General features: G+C 39.8%; 1 protein-coding gene across 1 annotated transcript in view; it reads right to left on the reverse strand.

The window, feature by feature from the left end:
• Positions 1 to 27,340, reverse strand: part of LOC308286810 (tyrosine-protein kinase HCK-like) — a gene marked incomplete at both ends in the record, with an annotated part of 115,363 nt that overhangs the window by 73,200 nt on the left and 14,823 nt on the right. The window contains 5 exons of the mRNA XM_080727934.1: positions 3,761 to 3,814; positions 8,315 to 8,485; positions 18,796 to 18,853; positions 23,658 to 23,812; positions 25,606 to 25,737. Of these exons, the coding sequence (XP_080584060.1) occupies positions 3,761 to 3,814; positions 8,315 to 8,485; positions 18,796 to 18,853; positions 23,658 to 23,812; positions 25,606 to 25,737 (570 nt within the window). The remainder of the gene's footprint in view (positions 1 to 3,760; positions 3,815 to 8,314; positions 8,486 to 18,795; positions 18,854 to 23,657; positions 23,813 to 25,605; positions 25,738 to 27,340) is intronic.

Consider the following 27,340-nt stretch of genomic DNA (forward strand, 5'->3'; position numbering starts at 1 on the left):
ACCAAGATTTTGTGACTCCCCGAACTAAATTTGGCTCTAAAAGTGGAGTATGAATCAGCCCTAAGACTGGCCTAAGACCTAAGATCAGAAATAGATTCTACACCTACGTATGAGCATTATGGTAAGGCAGTAAATAATAATAAACTGAATAGTACCCATGAAACTACATAGTAAAAACCTGAGTGTTGATTTAAGAGAGAGAGAGAGTATAAACAGAACTAAATCGACCCATAAAGGGTTTATTGTGCCTATTGACCACACTAAGAATCATTATTATTATTATTATTAATAATAATAATTGCGAGGTCGCAGATTAGTATGTGAACGGTCACAGCTTGTCCGTATGTATATACAGTATGTATCTCTCTCTCTGTCTATAACGCCTGACACTGTGGTTCTATGGGTTTGTCACTCTGACATCATACTCTGACGTCACTGTAACATCAGGGGAACAGAATGGGTTTTCCGCTCTGACATCACACGCTGCCTTCACTGATGTCACACTAACAGAATCCCTTTCATGCCCATATCTAACAGAAATTCATATGGGAATGCCCATATATGGAGGCCACATCGGCCACATGCCAGTATGCATGGGCCCTTAGGCTTTTATGCTATAGGCTAGGTCAGGTCAAGGTCCCTTTCTGCCAACAGTGGCACAGGGGAACCCACTGGCACACTGGCAGAATAGTGAGAGAGAGGATTTTTTTTTAAACAAATATATATATATTTTTTTAAACATGGTCAATCAAACGAGGTTAGCTAATTTACAGTAAACTACATCCTGCACATAATTCTACATCCATTAAAACTCTGAACTTTGACCGTGGAGGGAGTCGCAGAGATTGTTGGATTATTGTCTAATCGTTATAACAATGTCCTGCCAATCAAAATGTGTCAATATATTTGATGGCGTCATTAAAATTAATTTTGACATGGCACACTGACAATCTAGAAAATAAAAACATAATTTCATAAAGGTTGCTGACCCAAGGTTGCAAGGTTCAGCACTGGAAATGCATGCATGAAATAAAGACATTTGAACCGATCAGTAGGCTACAGTACAGAGCAGTATCTGGACACTGCTCATCTCCATAGTATGTCCCTACGGGCTGGGTCGACTACTTCATTCTTCCTACACTTGTGCAGGGAGACATGGTGACATTAACTTGTCACCTCTCTCATGAAGCACATGATGAGGTACTGTGAGGTACTTGATATCTATAACCCAGTACCTTCTGAAGATGCCTGTGCATTGTATTGTGCTCCTTGTCTGTTGGCACCATGTTGGATTCTGGAACACTGTCACTGTTCCCCAGCAGACTACCATAAATATGCTGTAATGCGCATGATGACACTGTGTACTGAACGTATGTGTGAGTGGACTGACACTTTGTCCTTCACCCAAATGAGATGTCACCATAGAGAGCAAGAACAATAAGTAGAGGCTGGCGAGCATAATGTACACAAGTGGAGACTACATTTAGTCATAGCGAGGCAGACATCACGATAAAATAAAGTTGTTTCAATTTTTTGTTCTCTCAGAGGTCAAATCTAACCTTGACCTTATGTTGATGTATTGACCTTGCTTATTGTAAGTCGTGTCTGCTAAATGCCTAAGTTGTAGTACAGATAGATGCCTCTTGAGCATGTCCCTATAGGGTGGTCTGGGGGCCAAAGACCAGATGGAGGGATTACATGGAGAGAACACTGGCCTGGGAACTCCTGGGAACCCCGGGGGAGGTGGATAAAAACACCCATAAACGTTGTACATTTGTTGGAAGTACAAAAACACATCAGCAAAAAAAAAAAAAAAAAAAAGAGAAAAAAAAGAAGGAAAAAAAAACATACCTAGACTCAAGTGAGTTGTTCTATTTATGAGTTGATTCCATTAAGCACTGCCAATGTGAACAAACTTTGAGTGCTATAGCCCCTTTTCCACTGACCAGGTTTGTGCCAGGTTTTCCACAACAAGGACCTGGGTAGAGTGGTGTGAAAGTGGTACTAAACGTGGTACTAAAAGGTATCCAATCTAGAGTAGGTCTGAGCTAGGCCAAACAGGGCCAAACACTTCATAATGACTGATCACTCACTGACTTTTCATTTAGACCACCAAGATATAGTTGTAATACACGACAATAGATTCTATTGTGTTATGACCACTATTATAATCTATTATAGTGTATTATAATTATCATAGTAATACATTAATACTTTATAGTGTATTATAATCACAGTTATAATCCATTATAGTGTATTATAATTTATGATAGTTGTAATACAAATTTATATTGTATTATAATCACAGTTAAAAGGGTCAATTTGTTTCTTACCGAAAGGGGTACTTTTGTGTAATGGAAAATGTAGATATTTTTATGTGGTGCGGTCTGGTGTGGTGTAACCACTATTATAATCTATTATAGTGTATTATAATTATCATAGTAATACATTAATACTTTATAGTGTATTATAATCACAGTTAAAAGGGTCAATTTGTTTCTTATCGAAAGGGGTACTTTTGTGTAATGGAAAATGTAGATATTTGTATGTGGTGCAGTGTGGTGTGGTGTAGTGTGGTGTACTGTGGTGTGGTGCTAAAGCTGCAGTGGAAAAGGGGCTTATGTGACAAGATGAAGGCCAGATGTAGGGCATGCTTTGGGACGCGTTTGTCCATGTTTCGTCCCAATGCCAAATGTTGGAGCTTCGCTCAAAAACTAAGCTATGCTTTTATTAATCTAGACTGAGAGGCTGTATATTTCTGACATCAACAGTGTCACTGGATATAGACCCCAGGAAGTCTTTATAACTAGTGCTTATTGTAGTTCCCCCATTTTAAAGTTAAATACAGAGTCTGAGTTACATTATAGATGAGAGCAGTGTTTCGGATATAATTCATGCACGCATTCAGCTGAGGTGTTACTGAATGCCAAATATAACATCAGAAATAGATTCTAAATATATGTATGAGCATAGGGTAAAGTAATAAATAATAATAAACTGAATTATATCACCCATTAAACTACACAGTAAAAACCTGAGTGTCGATTTAATCCCAAATGGCTATTCATTTGTGCAGATATATCCCTTATCACCAGTAGGTTGTTATATATCTGAGGGGATATAAATGTATACTCTCAAGAGTTTACATTTGCACTCTCAACACTGAGGATTTCACAGAGTAGACTGGAGTACCAGAGATGAAAATGGTATGAAATGGGGTCTGTGGCCTAATAATGCATAGTACTTCTATAATTTTTATCCCACGATTTTGTATCCCATTTTTTCACCCAGTGCCAATTGCATAAGCTATGTAATCCTGGGCTCTGCTCTCCCTCTGCCGCGCCTGGGGAGACAACGGACTGACCTCATGCTTCCTTCAATGCATGAGTAGTCCAAATTGTTTCTTTTCACCTGACAGGGGGGATTTCCCCGGTATGGACGTAACGCGTGGAAGGAACACGTTATTCCAACCAGTTCCTTTCCCCTCCATCAGGCGCCCCGGCTGGCCAGGGGTATAGAGACAAGGATTACTGCATGTTTTTGTGAGGGTATCTACCCTAGGAGACACGGGGAGAACATGCAAACTCCACACGGAAAGAAATAAGAAGAAATAATGCATAGTAAATGGGGGCCTTGAAATTAAAAAGGTTGAGTATCATTCTTGTATGCACTCTGGAGCCAATAACTCACACAGACACATGGTGGGTGATATGGGGGGAAAGAAAACGAATGAAATGAAAAAACACACCATTTCCATTACCTGCATCTTCTGGAACTTCATCATAGTCTTCATCATCTCCGGAGGACAAAGAATCTAGAAAGACACAAGAGTAAAAATACACTATAAATCTATTTTGGATAAGAACTTAAAAAATGTTACAGTACATGAACTCCATCATTATTTTAATAGCCTTTATTTTTAATCACAAATTGGATATCTGTAAAGAAAGAGAGAGAGAGAGAGAGAGAGAGAGAGAGAGAGAGAGAGAGAGAGAGAATAAATGGAACCAAATGGACCCATAAGGGTTCATTTGTTTCAATTCATACTCTCTCAAGAGTTATTAATGGATCAAATAACACAGATGATTTGACTCCGTACAGACTGACTGCACTAATAATCATTAATATTATTAATACTTATGTTTATTAAAGTGTATGTCATTGGCATCACGCTATAACTCTGTATGTCAATGTTCTAAGTGTCTGTCTGTCTGTCTGTCTGTCTGTCTGTCTGTCTGTCTGTCTGTCTGTCTGTCTGTCTGTCTGTCTGTCTGCCTGCCTGCCTGCATGCCTGTTGATCCTATTACTTGGATGTTAGACTAGAGCCAGACTAGCTTTTATTTTGAAGTTGTAGACCATGTGATTTGTGACGTGGTCACGTGACATTGATGATGCTATTTTCTTTTCCTTGACTAGAAAATTGAATAATGGGCCTATTTTCCAGATTCTTTTGTGCACAAATAAATTAAAAAAATTGGCCCACTTTTTGCCGTTTTTGTGATTTTCTTATTTGCGTTTTCACAATTTTTAAATTCTGAGCGAAAATTGGAAAAATAGCCAATTTCTGTTTTTTTTAATTGAAATTGAATATCCCAATTATACTAAGTCAACCTGGCCGTTTTTGTGATTTTCTGATTTGCGTTTTCACAATTTTTAAATTACTAATGAAAATTGGAAAAATAGCTAATTTTGGTTTATTTGATTCAAATTGAATATCCCAATTATACTAAGATCCCCCCACTGGTTTTTGTGATTTTCTAATTTGGGTTTTCTCATTTTTTTAATTCTGAACGAAAATTTGAAAAATAGCCAATTTTCTGTTATTTTTAATTAAAATTGAATATCCCAATTATACTAAGTAAAACTGGCTGTTTTTGTGATTTTCTGATTTGAGTTTTCACAATTTTTTAATTCTGAGCCAAAAAATGAAAAAGGGGCAAAAATGTGATTGTTTTGAAAATATTTGTGAGGACAGAAATCACAAAAAGGGATTTTTCTATGTTGGATTAAAATTGAACATCTCAATTATACTAAGATCCCCTGACCCTTGAGATAATAGCCATTATGTTTTACATTATGTAAGCAAAGATGGCTGCCCTGTATGAAAGATGGGGTTGTATGGGGGGTGGAACATGCAAAATCGCGATTGAAATCATGTTTACTAGATTTAATGGGGTCCAAAAAATCTTTTTTTTTTTTTTTTTTTTTTAATTTTTTTTTTTTTTTTTTCTAAGTAAAAGTCGATTTAAGTCGTCTGGCAGGGACAGGGAAGTCCATAGTGAGAAAGTTGATCTAAAAGTCGTTTGGCACTGTATGAGTTAATTGGGGCCTATTTCGCCAAACAGGAAGTGCCCCTCACCGAACAGGAAGTGACCCTTTATCTCGTGAACCGTTTGTCGTGCAGACATGTGGGTGGTGTGAAATGACTTTATTAAGAGTCCTTAACCTTAATTGGGGCCTATTTCGCCAAACAGGAAGTGCCCCTCGCCAAACAGGAAGTGACCCTTTATCTCGTGAAACGTTTGTCGTACATACGCGTGGGTGGCGTCAAATGACTTGATTAAGAGTCCTTAACCTTGATTGGGGCCTATTTCGCCAAACAGGAAGTGCCCCTCACCAAACAGGAAGTGACCCTATATCTCGTGAATTGATTGTCGTACAGACGCGTGGGTGGCATCAAATGACTTTTATAAGAGTCCTTAACCTTAATTGGGGCCTATTTCGCCAAACAGGAAGTTCCCCTCACCAAACAGGAAGTGACCCTTTATCTCGTGAACCGTTTGTCGTACAGACGCGTGGGTGGAGCCATATGACTTGATTAAGAGTCCTTAACCTTAATTTTGGCCTATTTCGCCAAACAGGAAGTGCCCCTCTCCAAACAGGAAGTGACCGTTTATCTTGTGAACCGTTTGTCGTACAGACATGTGGGTGGTGTCATATGAAGAACCATAATGTTAAAGCTTATGCAAAAAATGCTAATGTTAAAAAATGTAACGCTAATTCTAATACCAACCGCTACACAAGGTTGCACAGACACACTTAAAATGTCTTAGAAATGTTCTTTTCTAGTATCGTTTTGCATTTGTCACATTGCCTAGACAAAAATTAGATTTTAGTCAATTTACCCCCATTGATTCCGGATGGGGACCCGAATGTATTTGCGTCCCCATCCGGAAACAATGGGGGTACATTTATTGTTAAGTGTGCCTGCCATGCAATGGCAAAACACTTATTGTAATCCGCCATACTTAATTAAGTGTGCCTGCCATGCAATGCAATGGCAAAACACTTATTGTAATCCGCCATACTTAACACATCTGGTGCCAACCCCGAGTTTCCCGAGTTTGTATTGATACCAACGCTGTGCCAACCCCGAGTTTCCCGAGTTTGGGCCGTTTTTGAAAAAAAAAAAAAAAAAAAATATCATTTTTTTTTTTTTCAAAAATATTTTTTGGAACTCCAGAAATGTGTTAGGCATGATCGCGATCCCGAAATTGCATGTTTAACCCCCATACCAACCCATTCTTTCAAACATGGCAGCCATGTTTGTTTACATCTGAAGAAAACATAATGGCCCATAAATCATGAATGCCTGAACGGATTTCCAAGCGGATTTTTTGTTTGAAAGCTGTGAACAGCATCTACACACGTGGTGCATCATCTAGGCATGGGCGTGCACTTTTTACACAATTGCACAATTACATGGAAGTCTATGGTAACCATGGCAACGCGAGACATTGAAGAGAAAAAATCATTGCAACATAAGTGTTAAGTAAGTAAGTAAGTAAGTCAGTAATGTTCTTGCAAATTTCTGCACGTAATAACTGCCGCACAATTTACGCCACCCACGCAATATATACATCAAAACGTGCGGCTCGGCCGGGAATAGGTTGCTATTACTTTTCTTTCCGATCCGCGTTACCATGTCGACGTAATTCGCAAAAAATGACGCCCAAAAACCCCATTGACTTAGAATGGGGGACATTTCGGCACGTAATAACTGCCGCAAGATTTACGCCACCCCCGCAATATATACATCAAAATGTGCGGCTCGGCCGGGAATGGTGTGCTATTACTTTTCTTTCCGATCCGCGTTACCATGGCAACGTAATTCGTAAAAAACTATGCTCAAAAACCCCCAGTGACTTTGAATGGGGGACTCCGAAAAAAAGAAAAGAAACTTTGGGGCCACATAACCCTGCCATACTTTTGCCTAGCAACGTGATTTAAACTTTAAAATGCACACACAACTTTGGTCTTTTTCCGGCCAATAGGGATGAGCTGTAATTGATTAAGCCCCGCCCCCTCTGTATTCCTATTGGCTGGGTTTTAAACAGCCACTACTCCAGTTCACAGCATGGTACCGTCTTGAAACTTGGTGTCTGGACTTAAACGGCCAATAGGAACTTATTACTTAAGCCACACCCCCTTTAAGCCCACCCCTATATTCCTATTGGCTGAGCTTTAAACAGGTATAACTCCAGTTTGCAGCATGGTAGGGTCTTGAAACTTGGCGTGAGTACTTAGATGGCCAATAGGAATGATCTGTAATGTTTTAAGCCCCGCCCCCTGCCTTCCTATTGGCTGGGCTTTACAAATCCATAACTCCACTTCCCAACATGTTACTGGTCTCAAACTCGGTGGGTGGTCCCACAGTCCCAACGGCTAACTGCTAATGCTAATCGCTACTTCCGCTAATGCTAAGCTAAAAATGATAATGCTAACACATGCTAATGCTAAAACAATGCTAATGCTAACAATGTTAATGCTAACACATGCTAATGTTTAATGCTAATGTGAAAAAAGCTAATGCTAAAAATGCTAATGCTAAAAATGCTAATGTTAGAAATGCTAATGCTAATGTTAGCTAATGCTAAAAATGATAACTCTAATGTAAAAAATGCTAATGATAATGCAAAAGAATGCTAAAGCTAATGCTAACAAAATACTAATGCTAAAATGTTAAAGCTAATGCTAAAAATGCTAATGCTAACACCAACCACTACACAAGGTGTCACACACTTAGCAAGCTGCAGGCACACTTATTTTTTTTTAGAAATTTTCTTTTCTAGTAATACACAAATACTCACTGTGATGGCATCCATTGTTAGGTATTGCCATATTATCACTACAAATATGCTCTAAAAGTGTGAAAAACATATTTTTTATTGCAAGTTATCCAGAATGTGTAACCAAATGAACGTTTGGTCATACAGGCCGTTCAGAGTACATTTACAGGAAAAACTACAATGGAGCAACAGTATTATCTCTTTTTTCAAGAGAGACCTACAACATATTAAACATAAAGTATTACCTGGACCTGGGGGCTGGAAGGATCTCAGAAGGTGTTCCTCATGAAGCCCAGTGGACTGACAGGCAGAGCACAGGTCATAGTCAGGACACACTGTGCACTTATACCTGGTCCCCACGATAGGATCCATCTCACAGCAGTCACAAACCACTCCAGGGTGCAACATGCCAGGATCTGGAAAACAAAACAAGATAAATTAATGTTTGGTCGTACAGGCCGTTCAGAGTACATTTACAGGAAAAACTACAATGGAGCAACAGTATTATTAAGACTTTGAATGGGGGAAATTTCAGCACGTAATAACTGCCACACGATTTACGCCACGCCCGCAATATATACATCAAAATGTGCGGCTCGGCCGGGAATGGTGTGCTATTACTTTTCTTTCCGATCCGCGTTACCATGGCAACGTAATTCATAAAAAACCATGCGCAAAACCCCCCATTGACTTTGAATGGGGGACTCAGAAAAAAACCCAGAAACTTTGACGCCACATAACTCTGCCATACTTTTGCCTAGCAACGTGATTTAAACTTTAAAATGCACACACAACTTTGGTCTTTTTCCTGCCAATAGGGATGAGCTGTAATTGATTAAGCCCCGCCCCCTCTGTAACAGGAAGTGCCCTTCGCCAAACAGGAAGTGCCTCTTTATCTCGTGAACCGTTTGTCGTACAGACGCATGGGTGGTGTCATATGACTTGATTAAGAGTCCTTAACCTTAATTGGGGCCCATTTCGCCAAACAGGAAGTGCCCCTCACCAAACAGGAAGTGACCCTTTATCTCATCAACCGTTTGTCGTACAGACTCGTGGGTGGCGTTAAATGACTTGATTAAGAGTCCTTAACCTTAATTGGGGCCTATTTCACCAAACAGGAAGTGCCCCTCACCAAACAGGAAGTGACCCTTTATCCTTAATTGGGGCCTATTTGACCAAACAGGAAGTGCCTCTCACCAAACAGGAAGTGACCCTATATCTCATCAACTGTTTGTCGTACAGACGCGTGGGTGGTGTCATATGACTTGATTAAGAGTCCTTAACCTTAATTGGTGCTTCCTTTGCAAAACAGGAAGTGCCATTCTCCAAACAGGAAGTGCCTCTATATCTCATGAACCGTTTGTTGTACAGACAATAATGTTAAAGCTAATGCAAAAAATGCTAATGTTAAAAAATCTAACGCTAATCTAACGTTAATGCTAAAACAAAAAAAATCTAACGCATGCTAACATCAACCGCTACACAAGGTTGCTCACACTTAGCGAGCTGCAGGCACACTTAAATTTTCTTAGAAATTTTCGTTTCTAGTTTTATCATTATTTTACGCTTTTTGTGGTAATCTTTTTATAGAAACACATATATGAAGCTTAACTTTTTTTCTAAAATATTTTCGAAAAAATGTTATGTTAGCGTTCGTTTTTTAAGAAAAAGTTGACTATAGCTCCTTTAAGGCAATAAAAGTGGGAAAAGAAATCAAAGAAAAACTAGAAGCGTTCTTCCGAGTGTTCTTCCGAGAACAGGACTCCGGCAGGTCATGAAGGTTTTTTTGGCACTATAATAGGCCAAAGTGAAAAGGGTGCCACGCGTTCTTTGGCCTTTCACGATAATCTGACGCTGCATGCGGGATTTGAGGCATTTTGTTCCAAAAATATATCGAAGAATGTGTTTTACATGCGTACTGTAAGTCGGCCTTCTGGTGTCAGATTAGGACCCAAACTGTACTGTAACCCTACCAAATGTCATGGTTTTATGCTTGTGCTGATATCAACCGCAGGTGGGATTTGATCCACCAACCTTCTGCACGCAAGGCATTTTCTTTAACCACTACACTAGACAGCCACAGGTATTATGTCAATCATGTTTGTTAAGAAAAAAAGTTCTATGTAGGCTGAGTGTCTTCGATTAAACAATGATTTAATTGCCAAGTTTTATTGCTTTTATTCATAATTTTGGAGGCTTGGGGTAAAAGTATTTCTGAAATTTTCAAGTGCTCACATTTTCTTTAACTCAGAACAGAAATATTACAAACACGTTCATGCACAACGGCCGGTAGAGAAGGTCTCGTTTTAAACATGAACATGATCTGGAGTATTATGAGAAATAAATACACTTTGGTGAATTTCATAACACTGGCCTCTATAGGGAAACCAGACTTCTCTTCAGTCGGGGCAGCCCCATACAGTAAGCTACAGTTTGATACAAACGCTTATCAAACGTGTCAACATCAAAGAGTTTGACATGTGCAAACACCGTGGACATCCAGAGTGTTCATCAACTCAACCCCAGGTGGCATTAGAACTGACAACCTTCCACATTGTAGTGTTATCAGGGCTCGAGACTAAGGGACGTAAAAATATATATTTGGGACAAATTAATCTCCCCTGGGACGCAGACGGGACGTAGAGGATTTTTTGTTTTTTGCAAACAGCGCATATCAATGTCAAACGGTGTGCAAACTCGCAGCATGAGACACACAAAAAATAAATATTGATGTAAACAGAATGTCTAAGAAGTTACCATAGGCAGTGCTGATCTTCCTTTTCAGGTAGAACGTATAGGCTAGTTGCTAAAATGCTGCGCTATTTGAAGAGGTTAACCAACAGAATGAGGCAGAGAACAGACTGTCAATCTGTGTTACAACTAGTAGAAAAGAGCCGATCTACAAGCTGTGGCTGAGATAAATCTTACCATGCCTGTCACCTTTCCTTGGAAAATATTGCTGCGCCACATAAAGAGTAACGTTGGATATATATAAACCTATAGCCTATATTCCCAAATACAAGACGTTATGTTCGTCTAATCAACTTCATCACAAACAAGGTAAGATTTTTAGAAGCCACAAATGAAGTATAAAAATAGAAAGGATTGCCAAGCCAATTTCACCAGTAACAACAACAACAATAACAATACATATTATTATAATAGTAATACTAATAAACCTACATTATTATTATTATTTATTTTGTATATATATTTTTTGGGACGGATTAAATTCATTTGGGGATGGTTACATTTGTATTTTGGGACGGTCCCGGGACGTAGGTGAAAAAAGTTAGTCTGGAGCCCTGGTGTTATGTTCTTGTTGTTACTGTATGTATGTACCTATATGTACTTCGTATATATTCTGTAATGTGTGGAGCTCCTTGAAAACGAGATGGTTCATCTCAAGGGGTTATTCCCAATAAAGACATTTCAATATAATATGTACATATACCCAGGGGGCAAACCAGCCTTTTTTTAGGAAACCTGCATTTGCCCCGACATACAAAGTTGTCCACCAGAAATATTATCTATGACCCAGTAGGATCACAACCTATATGGACAACCCGTTCAATTTGTACAACAAAGTCCAATATGGCCGCCTCAATATTAGCCCCTATTAGTTTTAAAGGGGGGTGAATAGGGCAACATTTTAAACTGAGGGATATTTCCACGAAACTTCACAGGTTGATCAATGGTATACATATGAACATTTTTTGTATTGCAAGTTTCCATGAAATCCAATATGGCCGCCATAATGTAAGGACACAGAAAATAGTTTTTGCCTCTAACTTCTGAACCAGATGAGCTAGAAACGCAAACTTGGTGTCTATTTCATGGTGTCTGACCATGGGAGACTCAATGGAATAGCTAATTTTATTATTGGGTGTGTCTGGACCTTTATTGTGCATATTTGCAAGATGGTGGACTCCCAAAATAGAGCTTTAACATAATTTCTACCATGATTGTTGACTGCTTTTGCAAATACAAGCAATATGAATCCATTTGCTAAGATTTATGGCACAGAAGGGACTTATACCTGTATTATTCTTGAGTTTGCATGTTGTCAAAATGGCTGTAAACGAGATATTATATTTCCTGTCCGATTCTACTGTATGTAGTTGTAGCAATGACTTCAGATAAAATCAGAGACCAAAACAATGTATCTTAGAAATTATTTTTTAATAAAAAAAAAAAGAAAAAAAGAGAGAGATTATCTCAATGAAATGAATGCAACTGCCTTTTTGGGTCTTTCACACATAGAAATGCACATGCTTTCCAACAACTTCAGCTTCAGGGAAATTATAATGAACACATGATTAAAACAGGCTGCATTATAATGCAAATAATTGCTAGTCACTGTCATGTGTACCTATCCTGCTGCATCTTGTCTCCAGTCCTTGGCAACGACACCCCAAGTGGCATGCAATTCCCTTCTTCGCACATGAACAGTTTTTCTGGCAGCCTTTGATACAGCTACATGATATTGCCTTGTCCATTGATATAGGCCAGGCTGGCTCTGTAGATGGACAGGGGACTGCCTTCCCATCACTGAGAGACCATCCATATTCAGTGAAGCAAGGGATGTCTGGCTTCGCGATTTGTGCAGTTTTATCTATTATGGCTGCTAGAGCAGCTCTTTTCAGGTGCAGGCCAAAGGCATTTTCTGTAGGTGGCAGCAGCTTCAAGAGGGTTGATCGGTTATTTAGGAACTTGTACACTCTCAGCTTTGCCAGGTTAAAGTCCTCCGAATGGTCAGCTTTTGATGCATATACAGTACAGCTATTGTGAGGACCTTCCAGAGCTGTGGGTGAGAACAGAGCAGGATGCATATCTTCCTATCCATCACATGGTCTCAGCCCTTGGACTCGCACAGTGTCGTGCCCTGCCCTTTATTCACAGCCTGAGTGGCAGAGATACCACCAGCTATCCCTTTTTCACTGGAAAGAAGGCATGGTTCAAGACCAGCATGGGTCTAGATCTCCCTGCACTTCAGGAGTTTGGTGAAAATTCCTCTTATTCCCTCTCAGAGGATGTCAAGAATCAGACTAGCGACCTCACAATAGCTGTATATGCATCAAAAGCTGACCATTCGGAGGACTTTGACCTGGCAAAGCTGAGAGTGTACAAGTTCCTAAATAACCGATCAACCCTGTTGAAGCTGCTGCCACCTACAGAAAATGCCTTTGGCCTGCACCTGAAAAGAGCTGCTCTAGCAGCCATAATAGATAAAACTGCACACATCGCAAAGCCAGACATCCCTTGCTTCACTGAATATGGATGGTCTCTCAGTGATGGGAAGGCAGTCCCCTGTCCATCTACAGAGCCAGCCTGGCCTATATCAATGGACAAGGCAATATCATGTAGCTGTATCAAAGGCTGCCAGAAAAACTGTTCATGTGCGAAGAAGGGAATTGCATGCCACTTGGGGTGTCGTTGCCAAGGACTGGAGACAAGATGCAGCAGGATAGGTACACATGACAGTGACTAGCAATTATTTGCATTATAATGCAGCCTGTTTTAATCATGTGTTCATTATAATTTCCCTGAAGCTGAAGTTGTTGGAAAGCATGTGCATGTCTATGTGTGAAAGACCCAAAAAGGCAGTTGCATTCATTTCATTGAGATAATCTCTCTCTTTTTTTATTTTTTTTAAATTAAAAAATAATTTCTAAGATACATTGTTTTGGTCTCTGATTTTATCTGAAGTCATTGCTACAACTACATACAGTAGAATCGGACAGGAAATATAATATCTCGTTTACAGCCATTTTGACAACATGCAAACTCAAGAATAATACAGGTATAAGTCCCTTCTGTGCCATAAATCTTAGCAAATGGATTCATATTGCTTGTATTTGCAAAAGCAGTCAACAATCATGGTAGAAATTATGTTAAAGCTCTATTTTGGGAGTCCACCATCTTGCAAATATGCACAATAAAGGTCCAGACACACCCAATAATAAAATTAGCTATTCCATTGAGTCTCCCATGGTCAGACACCATGAAATAGACACCAAGTTTGCGTTTCTAGCTCATCTGGTTCAGAAGTTAGAGGCAAAACCTATTTTCTGGGTCCTTACATTATGGCGGCCATATTGTGGCGGCCATATTGGATTTCATGGAAACTTGCAATACAAAAAATGGTCATATGAATACCATTGATCAACCTGTGAAGTTTCGTGGAAATATCCCTCAGTTTAAAATGTTGCCCTATTCACCCCCCATTAAAACTAATAGGGGCTAATATTGAGGCGGCCATATTGGACTTTGTTGTACAAATTGACCGGGTTGTCCATATACAGTAGGTTGTGATCCTACTGGGTCATAGATAATATTTCTGGTGGACAACTTTGTATGTCGGGGCAAATGCAGCACACCTTCCTTTGCCCCCTGGGTAATATTAGGCATAGGCACTAACCACTACACTATATGGCAGCCACACATAATTGACCAGTCATGTTTACGAGAAAAAAAAGTTCCATCTAATGTACTTGACACACTGAGTGCCTTTTATTAAACAATAATTTAATAGCAGAGTGCCACAATATTTTAATTATTTTTGCATATTTTGGAGGCTCGGAGTGAAAGTAATCTGAGTAAATGTAAGCGATTGTTTCTGGAATTTTCCTGCAATCTTATTTTCTTTCAAAATGATATAGTGCCCCCCTTTGGCCAATTGGGGTAAGATTGGTTTCAGTGATATTTGGACTAACCCCACAGTATTTCATCATGAAAATGTATTAATTCATTAAATTCATCCGAATCTCAATCTGCCACGTTATTTTCGCCGGCCACAGGAACAGTGACCGTAAACAGTAAACAAAGGAGCATATATATATATATATTTTTTTTTTATTTTGTAAAAATAAATTAACTAAATTGTATACAGGATGAAGCGTTCCTTTGTTTTGAACAAAAACGTAAACTAGATAAAGAATCATGAATGGATTCTTCCAAATCCAATTACCTGGATGTGAATGGGGCGAATTTCTTTATGATGACGTCATTCCCGGTTGTATCTGTCCCATTAGTCTGACGATACCTAACCCTATCCTTAACCTTAACCTTAACCCTAACTCTAACCTCAGTAAAACTATGCCTAAACCTAACCCTAACGCTGTATATATTTTTATGGTTACTTACCTTGAATCTCTGGTTCAAATCCCACTTGGAACATTGAAAGTGTATAATAAACAAATTTGAAGTAAAATGTAATGTTACTTCAAATTGTAATGCCTTGTATTTTATGTGTACGTTTTGCCTTTTAACAGGCATCTTATACTTAAGAAGTCTGTAGGGCGAATAACATTCTTCTGACCTCCTGTTGGGCCACGGATGATCATTATACTTTTAACCTTTAATTTATGAGGCCGCCACCATTTAATGCAACTACAACTTGGATTCAGCTTTTAAAGGAACCACTAATAGGCCAGAGCACCAGAGCATTACTTTGCCCTTTTAGACATTGCTAATTTTAAATGATAAAACACCCCAGTAAACACTAGCCGTCATCTAGACCTATGGTCTATGGTTAGCCCTCATTTGAACCGTCTATCGTCAGTCTGTCTATAGACCGATTGTAGCTGATTACATTTAATCCATTATTCCATACTTGTTGATTAAAAAAACAGCTTTAATATGCACACCTGGTTTTCAAATATTGGACTAAAGTAATTTTAAGAGCCAATTTCACTATATAGTCTAGTTTAGTTGTAGCCGCCATCTGAACGCTTCCATTTAAACGATATATCACCGTTTAGGACAAACGTGTGTTAGACCATCTTTTTTTAAATACATTTTTATCAAGTTGTTCATTATCGGATGCTAACAGTATAGTTTGAAATAATTAGATCTCCCGGTTCTACCTCGTAGTTGTAGTTTGGATCCACATGAGCAGTTTCCTGGCTAATTAACGTCTGTCAGACGTCTATTAGTCCTTTTAAAAGGGGTGTTAAATAACGCAGCACTAAATGCCTCGGCGCTCGACAGTCGCCTAAACTTAAAAAATAAACTCAGATAATGACCCACAAGAGCTCTCTGTTATAGCAGACTATTGAGTTACATAATTCATTCTGACACCAACAGACACAAACACACAAGACTGCATGTCTCCCCGGCCACATCCCCACCCCCACCATACGATAATGATTAAATAAAATCGTTTTATAGCTATCCATCAATATAAAGTTAGTTTGTGTTGTCAAACAAAATGCACCGACCTAAAACGAAAGGCGGGAGGCGATATGTCAACTACTAATGGCTGCTGGAACACATGTAAGCTACAAGCAGTTGCCGTGGTCTAGCGGTAGCGCACATGTTTCATTGACAGAAGTTCCCGAGTTCGAACCCCGTCGATTCCCTGTGTCAAATAATAACAGTGCAAGAATGCTATACAAATACGATCAGCTGCGGTGGTTCAGGTAACATACGGCGCTCAGAACGAAGGAATAGTGATTTTAAACCCTGCTGGCTGCCATCATTTTCACTAATTTCGGCGGCCGCTAACGGCGAAATGGTATTAAATAAACAAGGGTTCCGTTCGGAACCTAACGGTTCAAATGACGGTGATACAATGTCTAGTCTATGTATAGCCGTTGAAAAAACTTTAAAATTTAAACTCGTCACAGACCGGATCTAGCTAGACGTCCGGTTACGGCGAAGACGTAATTTGAACGCGTTTTAACCCCCAAATTGCTTAGTGGGACCTGCTGCATGTTTTGGTTGTTCAGGCTAATGTGGGGTTCCTTTCCATCTCTGTTAATTCATCACAGCCTATGCTGTGTTCATTCTGTGTACTGCACTGTTCTCTTTGTTCCTTAACCGTTTGTAAATTATAGCTTTCATTTGAGATTTTGGCTCTTCTTCTGTTGAGTATTTCTCTGATTCTGTTCTGTTAGTTCTTGTGATTTTGATCTTGTGCCTGTATTTCGATTTTGCTTTTGTTATGTTTTTGGTCGTTCATGCCTTTGGTTCCAACTCTCCTGACACACAGCTGACCGTTTCCCTAGCTTCAGAAGTCTCTATTGAAGGCCGGGTACACATTTTAGTGTATGGGAGGGGCTTACAGTACATGTACAGCAGGGGTGCCCAACCAGTCGATCGCGGTCGACCGGTAGATCGCGGGCTGGTTACCAGTGGACCGCGAGATGATTTCAAATAAATCATTTATTAATTCGGGGGGGGGAGGACATATATCGGGCGTTTCAGTGAAACGACTCCGAGCGAGTGGATGATGTTGACTGAACTCAACTCAACGTGTAGCAGAGCATGTGAGCGGAGTGGAGCCGCTCCGCGCTCCAGAGGGCTCTTGTCCCGCTCGCTCATCGCTCTGGTCGGCCACCGCACCGCTCCGCTCCCCGCCGCTCCGTCGCTCACGTTGATTTTCGCATTTCTCGCTCCACGCTCCGCTCAGGGTCGTCAATCAGAGTCACCAGCCAAAATAAAAAAAGGATTTTGCTACCATATGCGAAACACTTTCTCCTTTGCTTTGCACAACAAGTGTTCCCAACACAAATGCCTGCGGTAACGTTACGTGAGCCTCGGCTTGATGGAGACCTGCGTTCACTGTTACAAAAGACGCCATCTAATCTAAGGCATTGTATTTTTTAATAAGACGGGCAATATTAAATCCAGCTGGTTATTGATTAATCACCACAACCGAGAGACGGAGGCGAGTCGTGGCGTGTGTTTTTCAATCAGTCTCACTTGAATTCGTATCCGTTGACTGGCTGGTGATATATAACTTAACTGACACAAGGTAGGATATGTATTATAAACATAGCCTACGTGTGTGGATGAGTGAAACCGTGATAAAGGGAATTCTCTGTCTGTTCTCCTCTCCGTCTCCGCGGTGCCAACAAGGCTTCACTGCACTAGTAGGCTACTGCGCACGGCTCTGTTTTGTTGGAAACATGCGGCGCGCGGCCCCAATAGGGTCGGCTTGGAGCGGAGCGGAGCGGAGGAATGGAGCGGAGGAAATTCCTCGCTCCAAAACCGCTCAGACCCATTTGAATTTGGATCAACCTACCTGTGTGAGTCTGCTTTTTCTCACATGAAGTTCATCAAGTCAAAGTACAGAGCCACAATGACAGATGAGCACCTTGTGGCCTGCCTAAAACTTGCAACCAGCTCATACAACCCTGACTTTGACAAGCTAGCCTCCTCTTCCCAGTGCCAGGTTTCCCACTAAGGTAGAGAGACTGACATGGAATAAAGGACAAAAAAAAAAACCTATTAAAAAACTATAAAAAAAACTATAAAAAAAGAAAAAAAAAATAGAAAAACTATATAAAAAAGAGAACTATCAGTGACTTGACATAAATCCACAGGTTTTGTGTGAGTGTGTTGTCAGTGCATAATATGCAGAGTGTGCAATAAATGGTCATGCTGTCTGTATGCCCAATGTGAGAAGTTGCAATCGTTTCATTCAATTACAATTCCTACTCTACAGTATGATTACAGTACAGTACAGTGAGTACAATGTTATAATATCTATTAATATTTTCTGTTTTTTACATGTATATTGAATGGGTGTTACGGTACATTTTGGGCTGGTAGCCCTCAGCTAGGTGGCACATTTTCAAAGTAGACCTTGGGTCAAAAAAGGTTGGGCACCCCTGATGTACAGTATGTTGCAACATATTTGTTTTTGTAGGCTAAATTCTGATTTAGGCCCAACTATAGGTAAGCCCTAAATGGGTTAATAAAAACCTGGCAGTCTCACCTGTCTGGTCTGCTGTGGAATCAGAATCAGAAGTGTCACTGGTCTCTTCATATTCTCCCTGGAGGCAAAAGTCAGTCATTAATCATCCATGTCCTCCCAGAGTTTACTTTGATGTGTTGTTAGAAATGTCAACATTTAGCAGTTGTTCTGAGAGTAAATTTGAACAGTAACACCTCCAACCAAAAGTTAAATCAAATCAAATCAAATCAAACTTATTTATAAATCACATTTACAACAATATCGCCCAAAGTGCTGTACATGGAAGGCATCAATGAAAAACAGGCCTGTACAACAATCACAGGACAGCATAAAAACATTATAAAACAAGCAAAAGATATGAAGATATTTAAGCAACATTAAAAGCTAGAGAAAATAGATGTGTCTTAACTCTTATACTGCTTTGGACGTTCCTGTTCGCCCCAATTCTAGAGAGTGAGGCGCGCCAATACGGCTGTTCGTTCGTTTGATGTTTTTTATGGATTATGATAAAAGACGTCCTTGCGCAACTTTTCAATGTATAATTGGTCGTCGGGTCGTTTTGAGGACAGCCGGAAACCGCGTCATAAAAAAAAAAGTAAACAGACTGTCCTGGCTCCGCCTGCCTAGCTGCTAGCCTTGAGGGATTATATTGTTTTTTGCATCAGACTATTAGTAGAGAGAGAGAGAGAGAGACACGTTGGTAAAAGCGATCATTTTGTCGGAAATCAGTTGTTTTATAGTATTAGTAGTATAGTAATTGTAGTAGGTAGTAGTATTTAGCAGTACTAGAATATTGAGATGTATTAGGCCAAGTAGTAGGCCAACTCAGCCTCAACTTGCTGGTATCATTCCGCCGAAGCGCGACCCAACCCCCCCTGGCCGAGGAGCAGCAGCAGCAGCAGATCCACGGATAGAAATAAACTTTGTTAGAATTAGGATTACACAACCTACCTGTGTTGGTGACCCAGGACCAGCGCCCATGAATGGTGGTGGTGGTCGTGATGATGATGATGATGATGATGATGATGATGATGAAGAAGAGAAAAAGATCACTGTAGCCGTTGGTATTGAAGATAAAAAGATTGAAGATGGTGCCAGTCCACTGTAGCCGTTGGTATTGAAGATAAAAAGATTGAAGATGGTGCCAGTCGCGAAGAACCGGGGTCCAAAAGTGGATCAATAGCCTCCTGATATTGTGGAAACCGATCCCGACGGAGCTCGACCCCCGTGCAGGATGGTTCCCCCCGCCCGGGGGCTCACATCGCCGCAGCAGCAGAGACCATGTACCGCCGCCACCGCCGCGAAGAGACAAACGAACTGGACGATTTGGCCAATGAAGAATGGCTTCCGCGTAGAGACCCCTCGGAGAACAGAGGCCATGATTCTACTGTCCAAAGTGGTAAGACTTAAATCCAGTGCATGTATGTATTGTATAGTTGTATACTGTATAGTTGTATACTGTGTGATAACAGAGCATCCGTGTGGAAGCCTGGTCTCTATCAGTGAGATGGGGTAACGGTTTTCCATTGCGACGTGTTGCCACTCCGACATTGGGATCCGGTCTAGAGCCCGCCTACTGCATCCGGCTATTTACACGTACACATACATGCAAGAAATGTTTCCGTATCCGGACCGGATCAGTAACTTGATCCAAGCAGTTAGGATCCACGTGCATGCGTTTGTTTTTGTCGCTACACAGGACACACGTGGAGTTCCTATCACGCGCGTGCACGTACCGCGTGTAGTGTACGGTGCACTGCACAGCTACTAGGATTATTTGATGGGAATTTAGGATTTATTGGCTTAGTTTGTGTGTGCGTGCGTACGATGCGTGTGTGTGTGTGTGAGAGAGGGAGAGGTTTCTTTTTACGTGTGGTGCACGTGCGGTGCACACGCGTGCACGTACTATGCACGTACGGTGGACGCCCCGCACCCACCTCGCTATGTCGTCATCATCATCATCATCATCAGTAGGCCTACATCTCTGATGATGATGATGTAGCCTTTCAGTTCAATTCAAAGGAGCTTTATTGGCATGAGAAAACATACGTTTACATTGCCAAAGCAAGTGTTACAAATAAAAACTGTTGAAAATGGGGAACATATATACAGTTGGAGGGAGTACAGCTTTGTGTAAACAGAGCTATGTTGCATTGTGACATTTTATATATTATACATACAGGGTATAAAGGGCATTTCACTGTGACAGTAAATGCATGGTAACTATTTACTATATCTGCATTTTATGTATTACATATGAACTTATTGTAAGTCATTTGCTAAATGTCAAAATTGTAAATTGATTTGTTTACATATAAACCTTTTGATAATTTCCTGGCTATGATTTTAGATGATGAGTCGACGATGATGAGCCTACTTCTTCATTGCCACATCGTAGTCGTCCAAGGACAAGGATAGGTAAAGAACAAAAACCTTTTTTCTGTAAAGCAGACTTAGCACCAGACACATGCTCACATAGACATCAAAGGGGGCTGGAGCCCCTGCCCTTTTATCCATCTGTAAAAAGTGCCCTCTCCATAATTACTATATATATATGTTTATATATATATTTGTGTGGTAAGCAGTGAAGTGCATAGAATGTTATAGAATTTCTAAAACAGCCTTTTGATGAAAATATTAGGCCCCCAACCTCCACCCATTCTGCTGTGACGCGTTGTGAGCTTGGAGGTGTACTATTTTTCATGTATTTTATAGTAATTATGTATTTGTATAATTTACAGATCGACCATAGGCTTGTGTACGTGGTAGGGGTGCAGAGTTCAGCAGACTCGGTGGAGCCCTTCCGGGGGAGCCTGGCTGTAGTGAAACAGAATGGAGCCCCAGGCCCTGTGCAGGCTGAATGAAAAGCTAGGTCATTCACTTGCGACCTTACAGCCCACCCCCGTAAAACTAGACAATCATTTGTACTGTACTTCAACCTAAAAAGTGTGAGATAAAGAGAACCCTGAAAGCTGAAGCAGGATTCAGGCTGAATCTCATGTCACTGTGTCAATGTTCTGCACTGCTCTTACTGCTCTTACACGCTAAAAGTGTGTAAAAAAACACTTTTTCTTGTTTTTATTTTTTGGAATTTGTTTGTAAACAACCACTGATCATAGGTGTGATGTTACTGAAGCCAACAATAAAAGGCTAAAGAGAGATTTCTGCCTGAAAATGTCTTCTTTACAAAAATGCATTTTTCTCAGCTTTATGTTCTCAAAGAGCTGTTTTTAGGCCATATTCTGCAGCTTCTAGCTAATGGACAGAACATGATAAAAACTCGAAATCTTTTTCTGTTACAAAGTAGAAATTCTATTCTTCGTTGCCATATCATTGTTGTCTTTATAGTCAAAACAGATTTTCTCCAGTAGGCCTTCAAAGATGAGCGACAATTCTCAATTTAGCTGGCGGTGGATTGAGCTTTTTGTAAAATTCTGTGGCAGTAAAAGAGTTGAGATTTAAAAACATCAATAGACTGGGCCCTTAACACATCGGGTGCCCAGAATTATTCAACATTTAATTTGCTGGTGCCCATGGCAACCCGCCATTTTACTTACCTTCGAAGTACTGGCGAGAAAAATAATCAGAGTAAATGTAATCCAAGCATGTCCTGTTTATTTCGCGAAAATCTTTTCTTTCAGTCAGGACCGTTTTTTATCAATTCTATGCCACAGTGTTTGTGTTACGGCCGGTAGAAGAGGACGCCGTTTTGAGAAAAAAAGAAAAAAGGAAAAGAATCCGGAGAAAACTTCATTTTTGTGCAGCCGCTAAACAGGAAGTCAACGAGACAGACAGCACGTCCTGGTGACGTGATTTCGCTGCATGTTGGGAAATGGAGTTTGTTTCATCACCGCAGTAGCCAAGTACAGTAGCTACAGTACAGTATAGTTTACTGTACAACATGTCAACGCATCGTTGGGCACACGTAAACATCAAAGAGATTGGCCAGTTGACACCACGTGGGCGTTTAATGTGTTAATTGCCAGAGGAAGGCAGTTCCAGAGAACAGGGGCTGCAGCAGAGAAGGCACGGTCGCTCCTGGATCTAAAGTTCGTTGTGGGAACCACCAGGAGTGACTGGTCAGTGGACCTCAGAGCCCTGCTTGGGGAGTAGGGTTTGAAATACAATACAATAACTTTAACACCGGAGTGATGTGTTCTTGCTTTTTGGTGGCCATGAGGAGAAGGGCAGCAGCATTTTTGCCTGAGTGCAGACTGCTCAATGTCTATGTAAAGTGAATTACAATAATCAAGCCTGGAGGATTTTTAAAAGTTAAAAATTACAATTCCACTAAACTGAATAGTTTAAATATGAACGCGAGAGAGAGAGAGAGAGAGAGAGAGAGAGAGAGAGAGAGAGAGAGAGAGAGAGAGAGAGAGAGAGAGAGAGAGAGAGAAAGGTGTGTGTGCATCTGTGTCCTACAATATGTTCGTTACACTTTGTTATGAATTACATGTGACAGTTCTGCACAGTGTTACTGTCACAAAATCTTCCAGAATGGTAGAAACCTATACCAGGACATTCTGCTGATGTTTAAAGCTTGTGTAGAACCTACCAGGACATTCTGCAGATGTTTAAAGCTTGTGTAGAACCTACCAGGACATTCTGCAGATGTTTAAAGGTGGTGTAGAACCTACCAGGACATTATGTAGATGTTTAAAGGTGGTGTAGAACCTACCAGGACATTCTGCTGATGTTTAAAGCTTGTGTAGAACCTACCAGGACATTATGTAGATGTTTAAAGGTGGTGTAGAACCTACCAGGACATTCTGCTGATGTTTAAAGGTGGTGTAGAACCTACCAGGACATTATGTAGATGTTTAAAGGTGGTGTAGAACCTACCAGGACATTATGTAGATGTTTAAAGCTGGTGTAGAACCTACCAGGATATTATGCAGATCTTTAAAGGTGGGTCGGTCCTGTGGTTTCTTCTTCCAGCATGCCCGCATGATGTTGTAGAGCATCTTAGGACAGCTCTCCAGCCGCTTCATACGGTAACCTTCCTTCACTGCAGACTTCACTTCTGCATTGCTCATCCCTGGTGAGAGGAACACAAGGTTGTGTTATCATTTCTGGAATTGGCCTTGTGTGCGACCTGATATTGACACTACTTGTCCTGTATGAGAAACCATTTATTTAAAGTGATTTTGTGGGAGATTTCTGAGTTTCTGAGTACAGTGTATAGAGACAGTATTATTATTGTTATATTGAAGAGTACAGTGGATAGAGACAGTATTATGTTCTATTGAAGAGTACAGTAGATAGACAGTATTATTGTTCTATTGAAGAGTACAGTAGATAGAGACAGTATTATTGTTCTATTGAAGAGTACAGTAGATAGAGACAGTATTATTGTTATATTGAAGAGTACAGTAGATAGACAGTATTATTGTTCTATTGAAGAGTACAGTAGATAGACAGGATGATAATAGTTCTATTGAAGAGTACAGTATATATAGACAGTATTATTGTTCTATTGAAGAGTACAGTAGATAGACAGTATTATTATTGTTCTATTGAAGAGTACAGTAGATAGAGACAGTATTATTGTTCTATTGAAGAGTACAGTAGATAGACAGTATTATTGTTCTATTGAAGAGTACAGTAGATAGAGACAGTATTATTGTTCTATTGAAGAGTACAGTAGATAGAGACAGTATTATTGTTCTATTGAAGAGTACAGTAGATAGAGACAGTATTATTATTGTTATATCGAAGAGTACAGTAGATAGAGACAGTATTATTATTGTTATATCGAAGAGTACAGTAGATAGAGACAGTATTATTATTGTTCTATTGAAGAGTACAGTAGATAGACAGGATGATAATAGTTCTTTTGAAGAGTACAGTAGATAGAGACAGTATTATTGCTGTTCTATTGAAGAGTACAGTAGATAGAGACAGTATTATTGTTCTATTGAAGAGTACAGTAGATAGACAGTATTATTGTTCTGTTGAAGAGTACAGTAGATAGACAGTATTATTGTTCTATTGAAGAGTACAGTAGATAGACAGTATTATTGTTCTGTTGAAGAGTACAGTAGATAGACAGTATTATTGTTCTATTGAAGAGTACAGTAGATAGAGACAGTATTATTATTGTTCTATTGAGGAGTACAGTAGATAGACAGTATTATTGTTCTATTGAAGAGCAGTAGATAGACAGTATTATTGTTCTATTGAAGAGTACAGTGGATAGAGACAGTATTATTGTTCTATTGAAGAGTACAGTAGATAGAGACATTATTGTTCTATTGAAGAGTACAGTAGATAGAGACATTATTGTTCTATTGAAGAGTACAGTAGATAGAGACATTATTGTTCTATTGAAGAGTACAGTAGATAGACAGTATTATTGTTCTATTGAAGAGTACAGTAGATAGAGACAGTATTATAGTTCTATTGAAGAGTACAGTAGATAGAGACAGTATTATTATTGTTATATCGAAGAGTACAGTAGATAGAGACAGTATTATTATTGTTCTATTGAAGAGTACAGTAGATAGAGACAGTATTATTGTTCTATTGAAGAGTACAGTAGATAGAGACAGTATTATTGTTCTATTGAAGAGTACAGTAGATACAGTATTATTGTTCTATTGAAGAGTACAGTAGATAGAGACAGTATTATTGTTCTATTGAAGAGTACAGTAGATAGAGACAGTATTATTGTTCTATTGAAGAGTACAGTAGATAGAGACAGGGTGATTATTGTTCTATTGAAGAGTACAGTAGATAGAGACAGGATGAGGCAGAGTGGAGATGACATGTGACACACCACCACATGTGGAATCATGAGTTCACTATCTTTGTACTGAGTGTGTTTCTGACCTGGGTATGGTGTGCATCCATAGCTGATGATCTCAGTCAGCAGGATGGCAAAGGACCACACATCAGATTTAATGCTGAAGGAGTAATCGTCGAAGACCTTGGGTGCTGCCCACCTGAGGGGATACTTAGCTCCTGTTCATATGGGAAAACAAGTCACATTATTGACAATATTGCATGTAATAATCTTGCCTCACTGTAACAATATACCGTCATAGCCTACTCTATCTGATATCACAGGTGGTGGTGGTGGTGGTAAAATTCAATTTGAAACCACTAAGTGCTTAATAAGATACACACCATGGATTGGATTCTGGATTCTGGACATTCAATATTAAAGACTAAAATCATGATTTGTAGTGTTACATCTGCCCAAGAGTGAAACTATTGGGGTTTCGTTCATCAACACTGTAGTAGCAATAGCAACAAGGACATGAATAAAGAAATAAACATGGATGTACGTATTATGTACACTGATTACAGGCAGCACACTTTGAGATGATTGAAGGTGCTGTGTGTATGGGTCCTACTTCTAAAGAATATAAATATAAATATGATCCATCCACCCACCCACCCTCGGTCCCTGTCTGTCTGTCTGTCTGTCTGTCTGTCTGTCTGTCTGTCTGTCTGTAAATGGTAAATGGTGCATTTATATAGCGCCTTTATCCAAGGAGCTTTACAATGTGCATTACATTCACACACGCATTCATACACTTCAACATGTAGACAGGAAGAGCCGGGATTTGAACCACCAATCCATGGATCATTGGCCAACCTGCTCTACCTCCTGAGCTACAGAGTTTGTTTTCGTAATTTGATTATTATTTCACAACAGGTCGGAATCAAAAGAAATTTGGTGGTCCATTTCGATTTCTGCAAAGAACTCTAGTCTGTCTGCACGTGCACGCGCGCGCGCGCACACACACACACACACACACACACACACACACACACACACACACACACACACACACACACACACACACATATACATACATATATACATACATACATACATACATACATACATATATACATACATACATACATACATACATACATACATACATACTGTATATATTATATATAGTAATCATAATTAGTAATCATATAGACGGGTTTCTTGTTTACAAACATTGAGACTAAATGCACAGCTGACTGTATCATGTAATCAATTCCGTCCAATCCCCAAACCTGTTGTTTTGGGGAGCGCTGGTTTCATTGGCTAATTTTGTACCGACCCTGCGCACGCATCTATTTCTTATCAGTGTAACGTGGACCAGAAACCCGTCTATATCAGTTTACAGAATTACCACTCAAATACATTTTAACCATTTATCAGTCCTTCACCTGTACTGCTGCAAATCTTATAAAAGGAAAACAAAAAGCTATTCTGGAGTCCACGTCTACTCTTTTACTGGAGTATCTGTCCTGGGTAGGGAGGTCCCAGCAAACAAACATCAATCTCCAATAGAAGGCAAGGAATGACATCTAAATAGGTTTTGTTAGCCTATAGCTACATCCGCCATTAAAAGCACCACAGTCCAGTGGGATTTCAGAAAAAAGGCCTTCTATAAGAAGGTTAGAGCTATTTTGGGGTACAAGTGGGGTACAAGTGGGGTACCAGGCAGTTGTACATACTGTAATTCAAGGTGTACTGAATCTGAAAACATGGTACCCAAGCAATGTTTTTAGTTTTTAACCATCTAATTTGCATAACAAAATGGCTGCCAAATTG

This window comes from Nannobrachium achirus (genome assembly GCF_963921795.1).
Source record: "Nannobrachium achirus genome assembly, chromosome: 6".
NCBI classification, from domain to species: domain Eukaryota; kingdom Metazoa; phylum Chordata; class Actinopteri; order Myctophiformes; family Myctophidae; genus Nannobrachium; species Nannobrachium achirus.